Source organism: Apus apus, chromosome 11 (genome assembly GCF_020740795.1).
Source record: "Apus apus isolate bApuApu2 chromosome 11, bApuApu2.pri.cur, whole genome shotgun sequence".
Taxonomy (NCBI): Eukaryota; Metazoa; Chordata; class Aves; order Apodiformes; family Apodidae; genus Apus; species Apus apus.
The window spans coordinates 963,676-985,595 of record NC_067292.1 but is presented as its reverse complement, the minus strand read 5'-3'; the positions used below and the strand labels follow the sequence as shown (position 1 = coordinate 985,595).

Genomic DNA, 21,920 nt, shown 5'->3' with positions numbered 1-21,920 from the left:
CACAGTGTGCAGCTTGGCTCTGTTTAACTGTGTTGCCATCCTCAGTCTCCTGTAAGGTTTGGCTAAGTGATATGCTTCATTTTCTGATCTAAACAGTGTTGTAAATGAAGTAATGAACTTTAAAAAAAATAAAAAACATAGAAGGAGTGGAAGGAGAGTAACCCTGCTCCATGGAAGGGCTCTGTTTTCTGACACTTGCTTGTAGTTTCCTGTCTGCTTGGGAAGGCCACTTGCAAGATGAGGGAACTATGTGGAAGTGAGAGGATGACTGTTGTTGCCTATGCCTTAAGTGTTTTGCTTCCTTATTTTTTCCTGCAGGAATTCCATGAAGAAAAAGTGTTGATTTCCCAGATCCTCCCAGACCTTCTGGCTCTGGATTGGGCTGTGTGGAACTGATTGCTTCTGTCAAAAAGTGGCCCTCCTCTCTAAAAGAGCACACCCGTGGCCAATGGCAGCCTCCAGCACCAAGGCTCTGACCATAGTGCTTGGGATTTGTAGTGCCAATAATGCTGAGAAGCTATGCTTTGTGTTCCCAGGGCCTGGGATTGTACTGTTACCCCATTCCTGAACCTCCTCACCAGTGGGGTGCTCTTTCAATTTAAAGCATATCTGGTCAGTTATTATTGTTGTTAGAAGGTAATTCATGTTACCGTGTTTACTTTTTCCCCCCTCCTCTTCCTTCTTCACATCCCCTCTTTGACTAGAAAAGCTTGTGAAGCAGAAAGATCCAACGCCTGGGACATGAGCCGGGGCTCAGAGCTGTCAGGAAGCAGAGGGATGGCAGGTTTTGCAGTGGAGTGGGAGAGCTCCTGCTCCCATTTGTTAATTGCAGTAGATGGCATTTGTTAATTGCTGCTGTAGATAGGCAGAGGTGGGTGCTTCCCACCCCAGAATGTGATCCATGGTTTTCCGTGTCTCTTACATCTTACTGAACATCGAGCAAGGGTTTGGGGGCTCTATCAAAATGAAGAGATGAAGGGGAACTTCCCATTACATTTTGCTGGTAAAATCTTCTCTAAAATACCTTCAGTTTGAACAGAACATCCTGCCTGGCTCTGGAAAGAGCTCTTTCATGTCTGTCCCTCTGACCGTAGGGTTAGAGCTCAGTAAAGCTGCACTGTCCCTTCTCAGACCAGTCTTCTCCCTTTGTTCCTGTTATGGTTTTCCTTCTCTCTCCCTCAGTTTCATCTTGTGTTTTTTAAAAAAAACATAAATATCCTACTGGCTTTAAAGATCAGAAGCAGCTTTTAGGAATCCACAGCATTGACTGGCTTAGTCAGTAGGAGCTTTGACAAATAATCAAGGACTAAGGAAGAGGAAACAGTTTTTCCACCATCTTCCCAATGCAGGAACCCCCCTTAACCCACCATTTCCCAGCTGTTACTGGGGATGTGAATCTGCAGCTTGACTTTACTCCAAGTAGGGGACAAGTGACATCATTTTTAAGCATTCTTGAAAATTTCACTTCATCCTGAGCTGTTGCATCTTTGTAGCATATTGAGCTCCTTGCGGTTTGGAAGTGATTTATTTTTCCTGTCAAGTCCCCAGGTCTAGGTCCTTGATTGTCACGTTTCAGTTACAAAAAAAAAAATTGACCAATGTCACCGAATGTAAAAACACCCCAAACAACCCACTCCAGACCTTGCAGTTGTGTTGTGAGGCATGTGAATTTTTTGGGTGCTCCAATGATCTGGATGCACGTTCCTCCTCCTGCAGGTGGGAGCTGCTGCTGCCCCGAGCCCAGCAGCTGTCCCGGGTGGTGGCTCTGCCTTGGGAGAGTGTAGTTGGTGTCACCTCATCTTTCATTTTTGTTATTTTAAATAACAAAGAGTAGTCTGTAAATGGTTTTTGAGTTACTCTGGTCTGTTTACTGTGTGTTTTTCCCTTAACTCGTGTGCTTAGTTGAGCCGTGCAGAGTTTTTTGTTTGTTTTACTGGTTTTCCCTGTTTATCTGTCTGTCCTAACATTCACTTTCTGTCTCTCTCTCTCTCTCTCTCATTGAGAGGCATTGAATTACGTTTTCAGTAGTAAGGCTTCTTGCCGATATGAAGGGAACTTTTCAGAAAGAGACCTGCTCTGGGTCATTTAATTTTGAATACAGTTTTCAATCGTTCAAGTTTTGGATGGTTTATATCTAATGTGTGTTTCATTTTTTTGGAAAGCTATATTTTGTATTTAGGAAATGGTATACTATTTTGCTATTTGTACTGAGTGAGTACATTGGCATAAATATAAAAATTTATATATATACATATATATAAAATATTCTTTTTTGCCACACATTTTTGTGGTAAATTTGTGAGTTTGTCCGATGTTCTACCACAACGTGGCGTCTGATAACAGTGGGGTGGGGTGGGGTTTGTTATGTCTTTATTGAGTATTTAAGTACTTTTTGCAACATAAAGAACTTGTTCATCTCTCGCCATTCCATCAGGCAACTTCTTGTTCCAACTGGCTATGAGAAGCTTCGCTGTCTGTTTGGTGTGTCTGTCACTCAGCAGTTCCATCTAGCAAGGAACCCGTAGGCATTTAGGCATGTGTACAATAAGGAGGTTTCGTTCAGGATGAGCCATTCAGCTTTTATCCACTATCACCCTCTATTTAATATTTTATTATTAGCGCCTCTGTGTTTTAACTCTTAATTTATGATTATGCTAAAATGTTTAAAATTTTAATCATGATAAAAAGAATCCTCTGCTTCATAATGTCCAGAGCTGCTTCATAACCCCCAACCACACTTTTTCTTTCTGTGTTTTGGTTTTTTTTTTTTTTTTATTTCTTATCCTGCTAAGACAAGATGTTAACAAATATCCTGTTCTGGTTCACCACGTGAGAACAGATCTCACAGCATTGACTGGATGCTGGTTGAGGCTACGTGGAGGACTGAGGATTATGGACCGGACAACTTCCAGGTGGTCCTAGAAGTCAACAGCCAGTTACTCAACAATGAACTGGTGGCTTTTGCAGGATGGCAATCCCAGGACAAGCTGTCGGGTGTCACCTGGGGCCTTCATACACAGAAGAAGTAACAGGAATGAGAAACTCCCTTGTGTGCTGCTTCAGTTCACTCCCTTGTTCCCAAGGGGCGAGTCTGTGGGTGAAGTGCTGTGTGGGTCAGTGCCAAGTCACCAGGGACCAATTCTCCGTTTCACAAGATGGGTGTCCAAAAGAGAACTTCATACCAGGACTGCTACAGCTCCCAGGAGGGGGTAGGTTTGAATCATGTGCATCTCCTAGGTCACTTAGGAAGAGAAGAGGAAAAAAAAATCATGTAAAAAAATACATTTAAGAAAAGAAAGACAAGAAAAAAAAGGGCTGTGCTATCCCATTTTTCACTTCTGGAGAACACGTGTCTTCTCTTGTGTTAAATTTACCTTGTTCATTTTAGGTCAATGTTTAAATGTACAACACGTTGAACACGTGATTTGGTTACAAAAAGTATATGTCTTAGGAAGGAAGAGGTTGCTCAGTGGTTGCTCAGTGCTGGGGCTGCTGGCAGGTCCTGGCACAGAGGGCAGGGCCAGGCCTGCCAGGGGCTGAAGGCAGGCTGCAGGGTTGCATGGACAAAGAGCCCAGAACAGTGTGAGCCACATGGGCATTGTCTCAGAGTCCCGAACATCAACTCCTGGGATGTAACCAGTGGATGGTGGTAATTGGAGCTTACTCTGCCTTTTTTTTTTTTTTTTTTTTTTAAATTCCTGTGTTTCCTCCCCCATGCTCAGGCTGCTGCTGGCTGGGAGCAGGGGGGCCTGTCTAGAGATCAGGGGTTGGTCTTAGGGTGAGGTGTGGTTGAGAAAGAAGGTCACAGATGGGGACATGAACCTGCTGGGGCTGCTGCTGTGACCCCCCCTCCCCTCATACAGTGTGTGTGTGTGTACATGGGCACATAAATCAGAGCACACCCAGTGCACAGTTACTAGCTCAGCATCTCCTCTGGTAGGAAGTTACTGGTGCTTTAAATAGCAAGTCCACGTTTTGTTATTAATTGCCTCTTCATGTCTAGTCTCAGCCGTTACTCAAGCTGAATGTTTTGCTGTTAATTTAACATAAGAATAGTTCAAGAAATAATTTCAGCCTTGCTCTTTCAATCAGATGTTTAATCTCCAGGCCTTTCATTATAATTGAAGTACTGACAACAGGGTGGTTACATCTCTTTAGTTTTAAGATAAACTAAAGCATGAACAGTTCAGCGTTGCAACTTGCAGGTGTTTTTACTGGAAATAGTGAGAGTCTGGGCATCTGTATCAGGGACATATTCCCCTCATTTAGAGCAGTTGAACTTTTTTTTTTTAAAAAAAGCTTCTCTTGTGATTTTGATTTAGGATATAGTTACTAAAAAAACCCAACAAACTTGTCTGAATAGATTTTCTGCTTCCTTAATATTTTTCCAGAGTCCTCAGAAGAACACCAGCCAGGTCAGAAGCTGGCATTGGTCTTAAAACGGTGTTGAAATCACTCTTTGAGTAGCAGGAAAAGTGACTTATTAAAATGCAAAAAAAAAAAAAAAAAAAAGTTGTTACTGGACTAAAAAAGCTACATGTAGCTCCCCTGGGTGTGCAGGTGTGTGTGCAGGTGTGTGTGCAGGCACACACAGGCACCTGCACTAGATGCTGGAGCAGAACTGTCAGTGTTTGAATCCCCTTCCTCTGCACAGCTGGTGGCAACTCTGTTATTTTAGAAGCTAAAAGGAAGCTGGTACTGGGATGCTTTGTTTGGGCTTTCAGTCTTAATTTGGAGTAGTTTTTTGGGACAGATTGTCACCACTTCATGTTGGTGTTCAGACCAGGGCTGCCAGTTGGATGTGACAGCCCTGACCTGAGCCTGTGCCCTGTTGTCCAGCAGGGAGACAGGCTGGTTAGGGGGGAGGGAGAACACAGCAGGGGCTGAGCTCCTGTGGAAGCGTCCCCACAGTGAGGGTTCCACAGGAGAAGAGGCTTCTCCTGTTTTATAATCTGTATAGGTGTGTAAATATGCAAAGCCTGTATATTCTAGGGTTATATATATATGTATATAGGGGAATCATATATCTATTATATATAAAGAATTAGTAGACACATATAATACGGTTATATTTACATTTTTATAAACATGAAATAATGTTACTTTTTCTTAGTATGAGATTATTTACCCAGGTTTTTGTAGTAACTCAGTAGTAGTAGTATCAACCTTTCAGTACTGTACATGTTGCTCCAGAAACTCGCTCTGCTTGTGACTGTCACCGATGCCCTGGCTGGGAAACAGCTCCACACTTTTGTATTTTTATATATTTTTATTAATAATGGCAGATGTGGTGTTAGGTAGAAGTGGCAGCCTTGGAGGAGAGCCTGCCCATGAGCTGGGCTGGGGCAGCCCAGGCCTCCTGCCTCCCTCTGCTCCCCTGCCAGCTTTCCCAAACCATTTCCTGACTTTGGGACCTTTCCCGTTCCCAGTCTCCCAGCAGCTCGTGGTGACAGGGAATGCTGGTGGCCGTGTTGCTCCAGAGGAGCTGGGCTGATGCCAGCAGCTCTCTCCTCATGGGGTTTGTTAGTTATTCAGGAATAGCAACGGATCCAGCTGCTTCTCAGCTGGGTGGGTTTGTATTAATCTGTCGTTCCTCTTCTCTCCGCTCTGATCAGCGCAGGCATCGGTGAATTTACTTTTTTTAACTGACTTTGTACTGTAGCCATCAGTATTTAGAAAACTTTCTCCTTGAAGCTGTGGGAAGCTCTGTGGTCTGTAGCTGTAGGGAATCCTGCCCTGACTAGAACCAATTTCTGACAGCTTGTGTGAGAAATCAAACTCTCTAAAAGAAATCCAGACTGTAGAATCATGTGCTTGTCCACCATGCCAGGCCAGGTGTGTTCCACTGCAGTGACATGAGGCTGATGGTTGGACATCACTGTCCTAGTACAGGCTCCCCAGAGCACCTCTGCCAAACTGCAGGGGAACATCCTCATGTCTCCTCCTGGAGCTGGCTGCTCCAGAGATGCTCATCTGGAGTTTGGGCTGTTGGAGTTAATGGAATTGCTTCCTAACACTCAAGGGCATTGAGCCAAGGATGAGGGATCTGCTGGTCTCCCTGCCTGCTGTGGGACCCTCCCTGACACTCTCTGCCAGTGCCTGGCTCAGACTCCAACACTCCAACTCCCACCAAACGTCCCATTGTGTCCCAGAGTTAGATCAGTGAAGGATCCTGTGGTCAGGTCAGGTCAACAGCCTTGAGGCCTCTTCTACCCCTGGAGCTGCCCTGCTGAGTGTCCCTGGGGCAGGGGGTCCCAGGCAGGAGTGGGGCAGTCCTGGGGTCAGGATAACAGCCCTGAGGGGGGAGCTCACTTTGGAAAGGGGAGAGTGTGAACATCTGGGTGGCAGACAACTGGACTTGGTTGTGTTGGGTTAATGGTTGTACTTGATGATCTTAAAGGTCCTGTCCAACCAAGATGATTCTATGAAGCCTTTTTTTTTTTTCCCTAAATTCTGGACACCTTTGGAAGCGAGGCCCTTTGAACTCTTTCCATCTGAGCTCGTGATGAACGAGTAAGCTCCAAAAAAACCAAAAAGTCAAGAGCAGAGCTTTCTACCCGTTACAGCTGCACCCGTGGGGTGACCCACCGTGCTCTGCAGGCACCGACTGACCGCTGAGCTGCCTCTTCCCCCCTCCTGCAACGTGAGAGTAGCACCAGATATTCCTTTGTGCTTTTCTGTGTATATGGCTTTGGTAGTTGGGGTTTTCAAAGCACTGATACCCAGTGTTTTCAGTTTGTTCCATGAGGGGATATTTCATTTGCATCTATGTTTTTAGCTACCCTGTGATAACTTGTTGAATATTAAAAAATGAAAATATTTTGCTTCTATTGGGACATTTGTATACTCGCAACTATATTTCTGTAAACAGCTGCAGTCAAGAATAAAACAATGAAAGTTTTCATTTTGCAGTGTAAAGTCCTGTTGTGTTTTTTTCAAGGGCATCTTCTCTATGCCAGGAGCAGGTGTCTGTTGTGTAGGATGGGATCAACCCATCTGGGCGCCCCATGGTGCTTGGGTCAGGAAACATGGGAAGGGCAAGAGCCTGGGATGGTTTGTGCCTGCAGTGCATCCCACTGGGGCTGCTGCAGGGGCAGCGTCCTGTGCTGTGTGTGCACTTCTAGAAAAACACTGCATGTTTCATTCTGATTTTGTGGAGTTAAGGCCAGAGTAACCATTGTTAGGAGCCTCTTCGCTACCCAAACCCAGCCTGCAAATGAGTGTTGAGGGAAAGTCTTTTCCTGCTCATGGGACAGAAGAAAACCCTCTAAAAACCCCTCCTCTTCCTTCTCAGGGCTCAGAGGAAGGCACAGCCTGGCCTGCGAGTCTGGCACAGGCAGCTGCAGAAACCAGACGGAGCCGCATGCTGGGGGGGTGGTGTTTATTAGCACAGCAGCCCCAGCCTGGGCTGCCCGAGGGCTGAGCTTGTCACCTGGGGGCTGAGCAGGGGACAGCCACCTCCCCTGGGCCAGAGCCCCCCGAAACCAGTGACTGTTGCCCCCAGTCACTGGCCACTCCTCAGGCCCCAGAGAAGCGGGAAGGAAAGGCCTGGCAGCAGCTGGGAGAGGCCTCACCCCCCGGGAGCAGCAGTGTCTGAGCGTGGGCAGACGCCCCCGGGCCACGTGGCCAGGAGGGCCCGTCCTGCCCTTCACCTCCTCTTCACAAACTTCTTGGTGACAGCGTTGGGGTTCAGGCGTCTCCTGCCGGCGCCCAGCGCCGCGTCCCGGATCTGCAGGTTGGCGGCGCGGCTGCAGACGTCGTTCTCCGCGAAGGGGGAGACCCCGGCCAGGTAGTCGGGGTCGAAGACGTTGGTTTTCTGCCTGGCCTTGCGGGACAGTCGCTGCTGCGGGAAGGGCTGGTCCTCCACCAGGTGGGGGTTGTTGGCGTGTTTCCCACCCCGCGGGGCCGGCAGCGGGTACTGCCAGGAGAAAAGAGGCTGGTAAATTTATGTCAGGGCTGACTTGTGCTCAGAGGGACTTCAAGATGACCACAGGCCTCCAGAGGACTGAGCACGTGCTGGTCACAGGAAGGACTCACCCTGAGCCCCCGGGGGTTCAGCACTTTGGGGTTGCGGGAGAAATGCATGTGGAGACTCCCGTCCTCACTGACACTCACTGCCACCTTCTTCAGCGTCTTGTTACCACAGTGGGGACAGAAGACCTTGGTCATGTCTGAAGTGGTCCTGCAAGGTGGAGATGGAGGGTTTCCTGACTGGAGGCCGAGCCCAGGGGCAGGATCACCCCCCGCAGGCCCGTGCCGAGGGCCGCGCCGCTCTGCCCAGGCGGGCTCACTTGAAGCAGCCGTGGCAGCGCAGGATGTAGCTCCTGGCCTGGCGGATCAGCATCCCATTCACTGCCAGCACGTGGAGGCCCATCTGCAGCAGCACGTTCTGCAACGAGGGAGAAACCAGGATGGCCTCGAGCCAGGACTGCCAGGGGGGTTTGCCAGCCCAGGCTGCGAGAGGCTGAGACAGAAGCAACAGCGTCACTGAGGCCTCTGAACTGGCTGGTTCTTGGTAGAGAGGAGCTGTCACAGCTGGTCTCACCCTGCCCCAGGGACCCAGCAGCGTGCTGTGTGTTGGTTTAACCAGCCCAGACATTTGGGAATCTTCCCCCCAAGGCCCCCTGTGCTCCTGAGCCCAGGACTGGAGCCAGCTGGGCGCAGCACCCACCTGCATGGCAAAGTCAGTGGTGACACAGCCGACCTGAACGTCTACAGGAGCAGTGTCACAGTGCCCTGTGTCCTGCTGGACCTGCTTGAGGTTGCTGGGTGTTATCCAACCCTCATCATCACTCTCCTCCTCGTCCTCCTCTTCTTCAGCACTGGCCCCATTCTCAGAGCTCTGGTGCTCCTCAGTGGCCTCCGGAACAACAGAGATGGCTTGAGCTTTCTGGGGGAGGAACCAGTCAGGTGTGGCCCGTGCTGTGCTTGGGCCAGACAGCAGGGCAGGGAGGGAGCAGGGGGCTCCGGGCCTCACCAGCAGCTCCTGCAGCTCCTCCTCAATGCTGGGCAGGGGGGGCCTCCAGTAGAGGAAGGAGCTGAACTCATCACTCTCAGCTGGGACCGTGCTCCTCTCAGGGCTGGGCTGACCCTGGCCTTTCCCGGGATGCTTGTGCTGTGGGGGGGACACAGGATGGGGGGGTCCCTTGCACAGGGCTGCCCGTGGGCTCTGCAGGGCCACATCCCCCCCGTGGCCTGCAGGGCTCTGCACCCTGCCCCACACCTCAGGGTCCCACTCCCTTACCTTGGTGGGCAGGTGGAAGCCAGCGAGGTGCAGGGGGGCCTCGGGGTGTCGCGGGGTGGAGCTGAGCTGCACCTGGGGAGGCAGCAGAGGGGGCTGGCAGGACAGCCCAGGGACAAGGGTCCCACCCTGGCGTGGGCTCCACCCACCTTGTCCCGGGGCTCCCAGCGCAGGCAGCCCAGGCCGTCGGTCTCGGCCTGCAGCTGGCAGGTGAGGGCAAGGACCTGCAGGTCGGCAGCCGAGAGGCTGGGGTAGTCCCCGGTCTTCTTGGCGAAGTCAGTGACTGCAGGGAGAGGGGGCGGGGAGGGAGAGGGAACAGAGAAAGAGGGAAAGGAGGGAAAGCGAAGGGAAGTGACGGGGCCCGCGGGCAGGGCAGGGCAGGCCGCGCCCGAGGCGCAGGCGGGACCCGCGGGGCTGCGGGACTCACCGAGGCGCAGCAGGTCGGGCCGCGGGCGGCGGAGCCGCAGCTCGCAGGGCAGCGCGGCCAGGCGGCGGCGCGCGGGGCGGTCGCGGATCTCGGCCAGCACCTCGGGCACCGTGTACAGGTTCTGCGCCACGTCCTGCGGGCAGCGCGGGCAGCGCCGTCAGCCCCGGCCCCGCAGTCCCGGTACCCGCCGCCCCGGTACCCGCCGCCCCGGTACCCGCAGTCCCGGTACCTGCAGCGGGGCCGCGCTCAGGAACGCGCCGGTGTCGGCCACGACGTGCGGCACGCGCGCCATCTCCGCGCGCCCCATGTCCGCCTCCGGCCGCCGTACCCGCCGCGCGGGGCAGGCTGGGAGGGGCCCCCGCGCCCGGAAGCGCTTCCGGGCCGCACGGTCAGGTGACGGCCTGCGGTCACATGACGGCGGGCGCTGCAGCCGGAAGCGGGAGCGCAGCGGCCGCCGGTAACTCGGGCGGCGGGACGGGGCGGGACGGGACGGGGGGAGAGGCGGCCGGGGCTCCCCGCAGGGCCCGGCTCCCCGGGCGGTGCGGCCTGGCCGGGCGCCCGGAGCTGCTGGGCCGCAGGCGCTGCCCGCCCGGGACAGGACCGGCCCGGGGCGGCCCGGCCCGCGGGAGGAGCTGTCGTGGCTGTCGCCTCCGCTTCACCGGCTCTGGCCGTGGCGGGGGCGCTCTGCCCCTCTCCGGTGCTTTCCGCTGCTGTTTGGCCGGTGCCGCGCGGGACCGGCCGGTGCCCGGCTCGGGCTGCGGGGCAGGGCCCAGCGCGGGCCCCGCGGCGCGGAGGGGAAGCCCCTCCCGCCGCTCGGAGGCCCCGAGGGGGAACGTGAGTCTGCGCGTTTCCTCGGGGGAGAGGCCGGGGCGGCGGGAACCCCGGGGGGACCGGGGAGGGGAGGGCTCGGCGCGGGCGAGAGGGAACGGGGGGTGTGTGCGTGAGGGAGCCCCCGGCGCGGCAGAGGAGCCGCGGTCTCACCGCGGGGACTGGGGCACGAGGCAGCAGCGCTGCGGGCGGGGCCCTGAAGGACGCGCTGGGGCTGCCTGGGGGGGCCGCCTGGGGGGGCTCGGTGTGCCTGGCTGTGTTCTGTGGGCAGCCGTGGTGGTGCTGACGGAAGGAGGGGCGATGTGGGGCTGGGGAGTCATCGCAAGCACGAGGAGTGTCCTAAGGGCAGGCCGGGGTGATCTGTGGACTAGGGTAACTGGGGCAAGAGTGACTGTGGTAATAGCGAGTGCGCTGAGTGTGGTGGCAGCTCCCCCCGGGTCAGCTCGGCCCCCCTCGTGGGGGGGTCGGTGTGTGCTGGTGGGCCCTGGCTGAGAGACCCGGGGCAGCAGCAGGTCTGGTACCAAGGGGTTCCCAGGCAGGGGTGGGGGGCGTCCGAGGCACCGGCCGGGCCCCTGTGGAGCACGGGGAGCTGGGGGGTTTGCTGTGCGGGGGGCGAGCGGGGCAGGCTGGCAGGGGGCAGGGCCCCTGGTTTGTGAGAGGGGGGTTAAAAAGGCCCGTGGCTGCGGGCTGGAGCTTGGCAGGATCCCTGACCTTGGCACCCTTGGCGCATCCTCTCCAGCTCCTCTGCCCCGGGAGCTGCCGCCCGCGGGGCGGGGCGGGGGGGAGCGGCTCTGCTGCCAGCCCGGGCGCCTCGCGCTCCTGCGCGGTCCGGCACCTCCTCCCTCTGCTTCGTGGCCGGGGGTTTCAGCAGAGGCTCCCAGGCACGTGCTCTGCCAGCCCCGGGTGTCACGGCCCGTGTCCTTGCTGCCCGGTCCCCACGGGCAGGGCTGCAGCAGGGGAAGGTGCCGCGGGGACCGTGACGTGGCACCGGTGAGCACTGGGGAAGTGGAGGTCTGGGCGTGTAGCCTGCTCTGCAGCCTGATCCTTCCCTGTGCTCGGAGCAGCTGCCATCCCTGTCCCCTCCACAGTCTGTCACAGCAGATGGGACAGATTTTTCTGTGGGGTTTTGGTGCTGGGGGGCTGTTTGTGAAGAACGTGGCTGCCTCCCTGCATTGTGACCAGCCTGTCCTCTGTTGTGCTGGTGTCACTGCCTGGTCCCTCCTGAAGGATCTCTGTGTGGTGGCTGTGCAGGCTGCTTGTGGTGTGTCTGCTGAAGGCTTTGGGGGCTGCGCTGTCCCTGTTCCAGCTGCAGTCAGCAGGCACAGTTGGGTCAGGGGGAGCTGCAGTGCCCAAAGGGGGTGTCCAGGGGCTGAGCACTGCCCAGCTCAGCTCTGTTCAGGCCGTGGCTGAAGGGGGCTTCTTCAGGAATCATAGAACTATGGAGTGGTTTAGGTTGGAAGGAACCATAAAGATCATCTGGTTCCAACCTCCCTTGCCATGGGCAGGGACCTTCTGTGGCTCTCTCCCTCGGATGCAGTGTTGCTGTTGCCTGTGGTGCAGGGCTGGTTTATCAGGAGTGAGGGAACCTGTGCTTGCCAGGGGGTGCCTGTCTGTTGCCAGGGCTCCCTGCCATGTGGGTCACTTGCAGTAATGTCTGGGCCGCGTTTGGGTCGGGAAGAGCTGACATGGGACCCCCATGCAGCTCCACCTTCCTTGGCACAGTGGGAGTGGTGTTGAGGTGTCTCCTGTCTCTCTGCTTCCAGCCAGGGGTGATGCCATGGCCGCTGCCAGCTCCAGCAGGGCCAGGGCTGGGCTGCCCTGCGAGAAGTCCCAGCTCTCCATAAAAGGTGGGTCCTGCTGCCTTGCCAGAGCCTGGGGTGAGGAACGTGGGTCTGGGTGCATCTGGTGCAGGCGTGTGCTCTGTCTGCACCCCGGCTGGGAGATGTGGGGGGCAGAGGATGGCCAGCACTGTCCTGTGGGCACCTGGGGAAGCAGAGCAGCCATGGGCTGGGCTCTGCCAGCTCCGCTCCCTGGCTGCTGTTGGGACATGTTCTGTGGCTGCGGGATGGCTCCCGATGCCTGGAGCCCCGTCCCTGGGCTGCCCCACGGCCCCTGTGCAGGGCGCTGCTGGCACACGCCCCAAGCCCTGGGGTAGGATGTCCTGTGGGGCCTGTGACACTCCTGCAGTGTTTGGGTGTGGGGCCGAGGTGTGGGTGCAGCTGGGGACAGGCAGTGACCAGGGTCTGGTGACAGGAGCCTCAGGATCTGCCCATTGCTGCCGTCAGAATGGCTCCCCCCTCTCCGAAAAGCAGCTGGACTCTGGTGCCTCATGGCACCCTGAGCTGGCAGGGCCAGGGGGGTGTGTGTGGGGCAGGGTCTCCCCTGTGGCTGCCTGACCCCCCACCTGTCCCTGCCCAGTGGTGTCCGTGAAGCCCAAGGCGCACGGCCGCTCCTCACGGATGAGCTGCTACGTGGAGGTGGTGGGCGACGGGCTGCCTGGCGAGACCAAGAAGACCGGGAAGCAGATTGGGAGCTCTGAGCTGCTGTGGAACGAGATCCTCACCCTGTAAGTCTCCATCAGTCCCCCGGGTGGGGCTGGGGCTGGGGCTGGCCCCACGCTCCCCATTCTGCCCTCAGCTGGGGCCACCTGGATCTGGGAGATCTGTGTCCCTCAGGCCGGGAGGCTGCCAGGGACAGCCAGGCTGGGGGGGCTGCAGGAGGAGGGTCTTCCATCACCTCACGGCCTTGCCTGCCTCCCTCTGCCCCCTGCTCTGGCAGGCCTGGCACTGCCTGCTCCCCAGGCGCGGCGCAGGGACACGGTGATGGCCCCTTTCTCTGGTCTCTGCAGGAACGTCACGGCTCAGAGCCACCTGGACCTGAAGGTGTGGAGCTGCCATACCCTGCGGAACGAGCTGCTGGGCACGGCCTCGCTCAGCCTGGGCAGCCTGCTGAAGGGCGGCGGGAAACGTAGGTACAGCCCGGCCCGCCGGGGCTGGAGCTCCGCCCGGGAGCGGGGAGGAGAGGAGGGCGGCGGGGCTGCCCCCCCGGGCGGGAGCGGGGCCGCTGCGGGAACAGGCTCCCTCTGCCTTTCCCAGCAAAGCTGCGGCCGCCTGTGGGAACCCGGCCTGGTGCTGAGGGGGAGAGGGGCGTCCCGGGGCCGGGGTGAGCCCCTTCCCCTGGCACTGCCAGCCCCTGTCAACCCGCGACTGACCCCGCAGCGGCAGAGGTGCCCGGGGGGGCAGCTCGTCCTGCCGGGACACTGAGCTCCGCTGCTGCCTCTGCCTCGCGAAGCCCACCAGGACCTGAATGACGGCCCCGGGGCTGCGGGGCCGGGCTGCCTGTCGCTGGGGCTGTCCGCCTGCAGAGGGGGTCTCTGCCCCAGGGCGCCCTCCCCTGCAGCTTTTTCCTTCCGAGCTGTGCTGGGCTGGGCTCCAGGAGCCGCTGCTGCTCCCGCCCTACCTGCCCGCTCCTCTGCAGGGGCACAATCGGCTCTTTCATTAGCAGGTGTCCCAGGGGGCTGTGTGGAAAATGAATGGAAAAGGCAACTGGCTGTTCTAGCTTGTCTGTTAACATCCACTAGAAAAACGTGTCATATTTTTCCCTGACACCGTGGGCCAGGAGGGAGGACTCTTAAAGCTGCAGAGCCTGCCCTGCCAGGAAGCTGCTGCCATGCCATGTGCTCCTGTCTGCCCATCTTCTGCCTGGCATCTGCTTGGCCTTTGGGCTTTGCTGCAGCTCTCAGTGGGCCAGAGGCTGCTGCTGGTGCCCCAGAGGTCCCCTGAGACCTTGTGTCCCTGAGAGAACCCTTCCTCAAGGCTCTTTGCCTGCCAAGAGGAGGAGAGCCCTTTCACTGTGCCTGGGGAAGAGGCCAGGTCACACAAGGGCATACAAAGAGCATATAGGAGTTCAAACCATCCTGAGTCAGACATGGAACATCCTAACGCGGCCTGCAACCCTCTTTTGACAGTTTTGGTGAGGTTTGCTGTAAGTTATTGATACACAGGTGTAGCTGTGGCCTTTGATTTGTGTTTCTGGAGTTGTTCTATTTGGGGTGGAAGAATTGTTCTGGTTGCTCTGCTTAGAGCAGGGGTGGTGGTTTTGGGCAGGGGTGGTGTTCTCTCTGCTGGTGGCTCTGTGGCAGTGTGTGCCAGGAAGACACTGGAGCTCCCCCTGTTCTTTCTGGCTCTCCTGCCAAGCACACCTCACTTTAGGTGGGAGAGTCTCTGCTCTGAGGTCTGGAGCCTGGAAAAAGAGCTCAGCGTTGAGTTTGGTCAGGCCTGAGCTTCCAGAAGGATGGGGAGAGTCTGCAAGAGCCAACATCCTGAGCTGTTGGACAGGAGCTCCTGCTCCGGGTGGGTCCAGCCTTGCTTTCAGGCTCGCTGTGCTTCCCACTGCCTTGGCAGGCGCCTGCGGGGCCTCTCCTCTGGCAGGCAGGGGCCTCCTGCTTTCGGAGGGGATTGGCCTGGGAGATGGAGAGGTGGGTAAGAATGGGCTCAGTCACAGAAAATGAGCTGGAGCCTTCCACGGAGCTGAGCTGGTCCCAGGGCTCCTGTGAAACAGCTCATTTGCAACGGCACAGCCCCCTGGCCCGGCCCCCGTGCTGCTGCAGAGGCAGCTCTTTGTTCCCAGGCTCCAGGAGCTCCTGGTCCACGAGGCTGGAGGAACGTCCCTGGTCGGTCTCGTGGCACAGTCTGTGTGGAAGCTGATACTGGGCCTGACTGGTTTTGCTCGTGCTGAGCAGTGGGTGCCTGTGCAGGCGCTGGAGCCGGCCCAGCTGCAGCTCACAGATGAAAGCCCTTGCTTTTATTGCTGGCTGCTCGGGTTGCACGCTACACCAACACGCGCCTGTTTCTTGAGTGCCACCACATGCCCGGGTTTTACTGATCCTGCAGAGCTGTTTCTTTCCCTGCTGCTGGAGCTGTGGCTTCATGGGAACCCTCCAGGAAGCCAGCGGCAAGCCCCCAGACCTCTGGAAAGCTGCAGCTGCCCCCACATTGTGGATGGGATGTCCAAGGAGGGCTGCTGCATGGCCCAGCAGCAAGGGCTTTTGGCAGGGAGTCATGAAGGTGAAGGCTCAAAGCAGCTGATGTGACAGTTCCTGGCTCTGTGTCCCACAAAAATGGTTATCCAAGCAGGTCACAGCAGGGCCGGACTGTGCCTGCTCTGTGTCACCTTTTGGGTGTCATGTCTCAGGTGTCCTGCAGAGCTGATGGGACTGTACCCACCAGCATTGTCCCTGTGCCCTGGGGACCTCCAGGCTCTTGGGAGGGGAGGCTGCTCTGTCCCCAGCCAGCGGGGAGGGCTGTTCCACAGGCTCCAGTCCTGCCTGCCCTGAGCTCTATGGGAGCTGAGGGACCCCAAGACCCAGGAGAAGCTGGCAGGGCTCAGTGCCCCCCACCCTGGGCCAAGAGGGGCCCCACTGGTGTTATTTTATGCCCTGCTTTTTCTGTCTATTGCCAGGGGCTTTCAGGGCAGGATTCTGGCTCCAGGATTTGGTTCTTCTGTGGATTTGTGGGGTTGCTGGCTGGGGCAGGGGCTTCAGGGTAGCCCAGAGATCTGCTTGTCTTCTGTGGGGCAGTGCTGGCTGCTCTTGGGGGGCCATGGAAGATACAGCTTTGGTCACGTGGAGCCATTTGAGTGGAAATCAACCTTTAAATCCAGTGGAACCGCATGAAGAGGGTTTGGGGAGCTGAGAGGGTGGGAAGCACCATCCATCTGTCTGTCTGGAAATATTCCTGGATGACAGAGCCCCCCAACCCAGGGGAGAGGCAGAGGGGCTGCTCCCTCCTGCCCTGCAGCTCCCTGGTGCCCAGGGCTGTCAGCCATGTGTGGGTCCTGGGGGTCCTGGGGGGCTGGGTCTCGGGCTCAGCCCGGGGCTGTTATCGCGCTGGCTGCCACCAGCCCCGCTTGGTGGAACCGTAAATCCGCTTAATGGGCTGGGTGGGAATTCCAGCTCACCTCTGCTAAATGGGAGCTCTGATGGCGCGTGCGGGGCACTGGAAGTAGCTGAACTGAGACCTTATTCAGGACCAAATCACACCCCCGACCCCCTCCCAAAATAATAATAATCCCTCTGACATTCTGGCTGACAGGGGGACACAGGCAGCCTTTGTGCTCAGCCGTTCAGGGGACCCTCTGTTGGTGCAGCAGCAATGTCCCTTTGTGCGTCCCGCGTGCTGGGCTGGGACAGCGAGTGGAAGGTTCTGCCAGTGTTTATTTTCTTTAAAAAAGCTGAAGGGGGTGGAGAGGAGGAGAAGGAAGCCGGCTGGGAGGTTCATGTTCACATCCTCCACTTGGAGACACCTTGTCTTTGCTCCTGTGCTGCTGCCTGCACAATGAGGGCTTGTGCAGCTCCGGCGGGAGCGGCGTGCCCGGCTCCAGGCGCTCGCACGGGGGCACGAGGGGACCCCCGGAGCATGCGGGCACGGCTTCCGGAAAACGCAGATTCCTATGGCTTGGAGCAGCCGGGGAGAAACAGGGTCTGGATTTGTTCTGGTTTTTGGCAGAGCTCAGTCGCATCTTCTATCTCGGGCTCTTAAAACGGTCTGTGAGGTCAGTTCTCCTTGGAAGCCAACTGAGAGCAGCTCTGTTGGGCAGATGGGTGAGAGCAGGCTGAGCAGAATCCCAGGTCTGATGATGGGTGGGTAGCAAGTGACAGAGTTGGGCTGCAGCCTCGGTGCTGTGCTCCTGCCATGCCCAGACCCTGGGGACCAAGGGGACACCTGCCTCCTTGGCATTAAAATCCTGACATGCTTTCATGAGATCCAGGAGTTCAGCCTGTCCTGCAGCCCTGTCTTCACTGCAGCCCCCATGGTGCTGGGCTCTGGGTGTAAGTGCTGGGCTGGCAGCCAGGAGCTGTAGGTGCTTTTTGGGTGGCAGTTCACACCCTGGGACCTTGCCAGCCTGTCTCACTCGGTGGCCAGAGATGGGGCGAGGAGTCCACGGGGAGTGTGTTCCCATCCTGCTCGCAGGTACTGAACCCCAACCCCACAGTGGGCTGGGACAAAGCAGGTTGCTAAAAAATGGTGCTGTTGTGTCATGAGCAATCTGTGTATAATAAAAATATTATTTGAGCGAATGAGTCAGGAAGTATCTGGGCTGGTGTCCCAGGCTGGCATAGCCACATTTTTCTGGCCCTCTGTGGTGGAGCTGGGTGTTTCAGTCCTGCTGGCTCCAGCAGGCATTGTGAACCCAGCCAGCCCGTGGGCACTGGGGGTCCCCAGGTTCTCCCATCACTCATGGGGGCTCTGCAGTTGGTGTTTTTGTGAGCACCCCCTCCAGAAGCTCATGTGAAGACAGTCTGATGCTGCAGTGGAGAGTTCCTGTGTGTTTGGGGATGGCCCTTCATGCTGGTGTGATCAGTGGAACTGATAGCGTGAGGGTGAGCATGGAGGGCTGTGCCTGACACTTTGCTTTGCTGCTCACTGGGTTTTTTAGGTGGTGTGAGGATACCCCCCATTGTGAAAGATGCTGCTTACTCCTCTGCAGCAGGCCAGGCACTGCTGGGCATGTAGCCATCAGCCTGCTTCATGTCCCAGGCAGCTGCTGGTGGTCACCCTTGTGCAGGACCCTTGCCCTGTGTGTAGTGTCTGAATCCCTCAGTTTTCGTGCCAAGATCTCCCCTGCAGCCCCAGGTTCTGGAGCTGTCCGTGATGGTGGTCCCATTTGTGTCACAGCCAAGGTCCCTGGGGCAATGACAGCCCCGTGTAAGTGGTGGTGGGACCCTGGTTTGTGAGCAGTGGTGGCTGAAGGAGGGTCTCCCTCAGGAGCTGGTGTTGGGGCTAGCCTGTGTCCTCTGGCCATGCTGGTGGGTACATGTAGGTGTGCGGCCAATGCTTCTGGTGCTCACTGGGACAACTGGCCCTGAAGGAGTGGGCACATTGTCCTTTGGGGGCGTGAGAAGGTCTGGAGAGGTCCAGGCAGCTGACATCCCATGCCAAGGGGGAGCTGGGGTGTTGGAGCCATCCTCCATTACGGCTGCTATCCCTGGTGGTGACGGCTTCTCTTCCTCTGTGTCCCACAGTGGAGAACAGGCAGCTGACCCTGGACCTGCAGATGGAGAACAAAGGCAGTGTTGTGTCTGTCGGAGAGCTGACGATTTTCCTGGACGGGCCTGCTGTTGATCTGGGAAGCCTGCCTAATGGCAGCGCCGTGACAGAGGGTGAGTGCCTGGCGGTGAGCGCCGGCCGGGCAGGCGTGGGGCTGCGCGCGCGGAGCTGGTGTCCTGGTGCCAGGAGCTGCCTCTGCTCCCAGGTGAGGCTCCGGCCCCTGCCTGCCCCGGGCTGGTGCACAGGCTCCCGTGGGACCTGCCTCCCTTCTCCGGGCCCTCCAGCAGCTGGCTGTGCGGCACAGCCCCTTCCTCTGCCCCCTGTGGGCTGGGAAATGGCTCCTGTATTTAAAGAACCACTCAGAAAAGGGCTCCCCGTGGCAGAGGGTGCAGGGAGACACAGACTGGTGTCTGACCTGTCAGGGCTGCCTGGGGAGTGAGCAGAGTTTGTGCTGGGCAAGGCCTGGAGCGTTGCTTTCCTTTGGCTCCTTCCTGGGAGATGAAGCTTGTGAAATCTGGGAATCTTAAATGCAGCTGTTCCCCTGGTGCTGCCAGTTCTGCAGGGTCCTGTGTCTCCCTTCCCTGGTGCTGTGCTCAGAGCCATGTGGGGCTGTGGGGATGGGCTGTGCCTCTACACAGCAGTGGGAGAGGAGAGCAGCCCAACACAAGGGCAGGCGATCCTTGTGTCTAGGGAGTCTGTCCCACAGTACATGGAGCTGTTGTGTCTTTGGGTCTCCTTTCTGGAAAGAGGGAAGGGAGGAGGGTAGAAGTAGTAACTGCCTCAGTCATTTTCTTCACTCACTTTTTCTTCACCCATTCAGGGTCCCAGGTGCCTGCACGAGACCACAGCAGTGTGGCTGCAGCCACGGAGAGCAGACACCAGCCTCCCAGTACAAACTGCTTTGGAAGCAGACCAAGGTAAGGGTCCTGAGCTGGCAGAACCTGTCAGTCCATTCCTGGCCAGGCTGGGAAGCACAATGGCAATGGTCACGGGGGGATGCTTCTGAAGGTCCAGAGAGAGCAGGAGAAGGAGAGTTTCAGGGATAGAACAGCTGCTTCCAAAGGAAATGAGATGCTTGGGCACTAGGCCATCCTGTGCCTGGCACCGTGCCCTTCCCTGCCTTCTCGCTGGGCTGGAGTGGCTCAGCACTGCTCCTTTCGGAGCTGTGGTTACTGGGAGACGTGTCACACTGTCAACATGGAGTTGAATTTAACACCTATTTATATTTCCAGAGCATGGCAGTGGCCCAGCAGCCCATACAGATGTTCTGGGTAGAAGTGCCTGTAGCGGGGGCACCCGCAGCCTGCCTGGTAGGGTGTTCCTCTTGTTCCAGGCTAAGGAGCTCTGGCAGCAGTAACCTCACACTTCCTGCTCTTCTGCTCCTTCTTCATCTGCTGGGCACATGAGAGAAGGAGAGAAGTGTTTTCTTCTCTAGAACGTGACCCTGTGCTTCCATATTGTGTGTTCATCTCCCGCCTGAGGAAGGAGTGGGACAGGAAGTTGGGAGCAGGTTGCACAGTTTGTGCCCTTTTCTTGTGGCTGCTTCTCTGGATTCCTGCTGTCCAGGTGGAAGAGCCTTCTTGGGGATGAGAGTGCTCAGTGTCCTGAGCTGGACTTTGCAGCCACTTAGCAGCTGTCGGGTGGTGGTAGAAAGCCTGCAAAGAAAGTTCTGGTTTGGGAGGCTCAGCTGGTGACTGGGTGTGTCCGCTTACTTCTGATTCCTGGCTGCTTTCTGATGCCTGCACGTCATTCCTGCTTCTGGTGGTGTCTGGACCTGTGAGTGTGACATGAGTGTGGTGAGGTCTGGCCAGTAGCTCTGCTGGGGACCTTTGCAGACCTTCAGGTGTGCTTGCAATCATTCTGGTACAGGAAATGTCCTAGCTACTTTTCAATTGATCCTACTCTCACCTGAATGTAGGGTTGTTCTGGACTTAAGTCCACAGTTTGATGTGTGGGGCAGAGCATTGCTGTACATACCCACCACGGAGGCAGCTGCCTTCTCTGGAGCAGGGTACGGGTCCTTTGCACTTGGGAATGCTGTTTGATGTCTGCTGTGTTTATATGCAGAGCTGTGTTTATTTTCATGGGCTTGGTGATGGATGCTGGCAAACTTGCTCACAGGCAGGATGGAAAGAAAAGGGTCATTCTTTGCTCCTCAGCTATTTCTACACTGTCCCCTCGAGGGAAACTGCTTGGTCAGGGCTTCTCTTTCTTCTGAACAAATGTTGTCTTGGGATTTGCTGCTAATCTTGGTGACGGGGTGTGAAATTCCACAGCCCTCTGCCGAGAGAAAACAGAGCCCAGAGGTCCCTGCCTGAGACCTGGTGCCGTGGGTGCCAAGAGAGCTGCCACAATCCCCGTTTGTCTTGTGGCGGCCAAAGGGGCCTCCTCTGGCAGCAGGGAATGGAGGGGCCTGGGTTGCTGCTTGTCCTGTGGGGAGGCTCTGGTAGGAGAGTTGTCAGGTATGGTGATCTGAGCATGGCCACGAGAAACTGCTGTCACCTGTCACGAGCTGGTGCAGACTCAGTGTTGTCTTCAGTGCAGTGTGCTGTGCTTGCCCTGCCTGGTATTCACAAGTCACCACTAGGCTCACGGCATGTGTAAGCTGCTGAGGGCAGGTGGGAGATGCTCCTCTGGGTCACTTATCTCCCTTTGTGAGACCCCTCACTCTGCAAAGCATCAGGGTGTCCCCAGGGATGTGGCTCCTGGTGTGACACAGCAGCAGGGAAAGGTGGGGGGAGCTGTGATGGCCAATTGCAGCCCTGGCATGGGCGGGGGAGAACCAGCTGTGCTGCCTGAGGGGGTTGTTGCCTGCTGCCCCAGAGGGGCCTGAGGGCTGCTCTGGGCCATGTAGAGCAGGCACTGCGGTGGGTCTGGAGTCTGCTGGAAGGTGTAACAGGAATAAACGGGGTTCAGGGTTTCAGAGCCACTTGCCAGAGCTGCTTTCTCTGTGTCCTGCTGCCTCAGCCCCAGGGTGCTGTGACACAGGTGCCATCTCTGCTCCTGGCTCTGCAGGCTGGAGAGCTGGGTGCAGGGGGATGTGGCTGCCTCCTCTCCTCACAGGGGCAGAGGAAGTTTCTCAGCTCTGTCTTTCATGAGCTGAGCTTCCCTGCCCATGTGGCACTGGGACTCTTCTGGTTGTGTGTTCCCAGTGGTCATACCCTTACCCCTGCCCCAAGCTCTCCCCTCCCTCCTCTTCAGCTGCAGTTTGTGATCTGGTCTGGGTCAGAGGCCAGTGCTGCCACCTCTGCTGGCATCTCCTGCCAGGGCCTTTCTGGCCACCTTGGCGGGAGGAGGTGGCTGTTCTAGGTTTCGTGCCCAGGACCCATGTCAGCCCCTGCAGTGTGGGGGCTCTGCCCTGGCAGATGGGAGGGAG

At 57.0% G+C, this 21,920-nt stretch overlaps 3 protein-coding genes across 12 annotated transcripts in view; 2 read left to right on the top strand and 1 right to left on the bottom strand.

The window, feature by feature from the left end:
• The window catches only part of NFAT5 (nuclear factor of activated T cells 5), a 62,126-nt gene extending 55,208 nt beyond the window's left edge, over positions 1–6,918 (top strand). For all 6 annotated transcript variants that reach the window (XM_051629825.1, XM_051629826.1, XM_051629824.1 and 3 more), the window contains one exon: positions 319–6,918. The gene's annotated coding sequence lies outside the window, so the exon portion shown is untranslated. The remainder of the gene's footprint in view (positions 1–318) is intronic.
• A 448-nt stretch (positions 6,919–7,366) lies between these two features.
• On the bottom strand, positions 7,367–10,025 carry NOB1 (NIN1 (RPN12) binding protein 1 homolog). Of its 2 annotated transcripts, none has more exons than XM_051629844.1 (9): positions 9,898–10,025; positions 9,669–9,801; positions 9,391–9,524; positions 9,245–9,316; positions 8,978–9,115; positions 8,672–8,860; positions 8,292–8,389; positions 8,038–8,182; positions 7,367–7,918 (listed from the first exon to the last, which is right to left on the bottom strand). In XM_051629844.1, exons 1-9 carry the CDS (start codon positions 9,973–9,975, stop codon positions 7,649–7,651), a joined length of 1,257 nt encoding a protein of 418 aa, XP_051485804.1. In that variant the 5' UTR covers positions 9,976–10,025; the 3' UTR covers positions 7,367–7,648. The 2 variants fall into 2 exon arrangements, with proteins under 2 accessions (XP_051485804.1, XP_051485802.1); XM_051629842.1 differs by having other exon boundaries at positions 8,672–8,890; positions 9,898–10,024.
• A 31-nt stretch (positions 10,026–10,056) lies between these two features.
• Positions 10,057–21,920, top strand: part of WWP2 (WW domain containing E3 ubiquitin protein ligase 2) — a 36,079-nt gene continuing 24,215 nt past the window's right edge. For 3 of the 4 annotated variants that reach the window (XM_051629835.1, XM_051629836.1, XM_051629833.1), the window contains exons 1-6: positions 10,057–10,125; positions 12,260–12,343; positions 12,915–13,062; positions 13,345–13,463; positions 18,520–18,657; positions 19,365–19,461. In XM_051629835.1, coding sequence (XP_051485795.1) covers positions 10,080–10,125; positions 12,260–12,343; positions 12,915–13,062; positions 13,345–13,463; positions 18,520–18,657; positions 19,365–19,461 — 632 coding nt within the window. In that variant the 5' untranslated portion in view covers positions 10,057–10,079. Of the gene's footprint in view, positions 10,126–10,388; positions 10,503–12,259; positions 12,344–12,914; positions 13,063–13,344; positions 13,464–18,519; positions 18,658–19,364; positions 19,462–21,920 lie in introns of those variants that run through there. The other variant, XM_051629837.1, reaches the window with a different exon arrangement.

Coding starts and splice junctions, on each gene's coding strand:
- NOB1 (XM_051629842.1), bottom strand. CDS start 9,975: ATGGGGCGCGCGGAGATGGCGCGCGTGCCGCACGTCGTGGCCGACACC. Junction 9,525..9,668: donor GCCCGACCTGCTGCGCCTCG/GTGAGTCCCGCA, acceptor CTCTCCCTGCAG/TCACTGACTTCGCCAAGAAG. Junction 8,891..8,977: donor AGGAGCTGCAGGAGCTGCTG/GTGAGGCCCGGA, acceptor TTCCTCCCCCAG/AAAGCTCAAGCCATCTCTGT.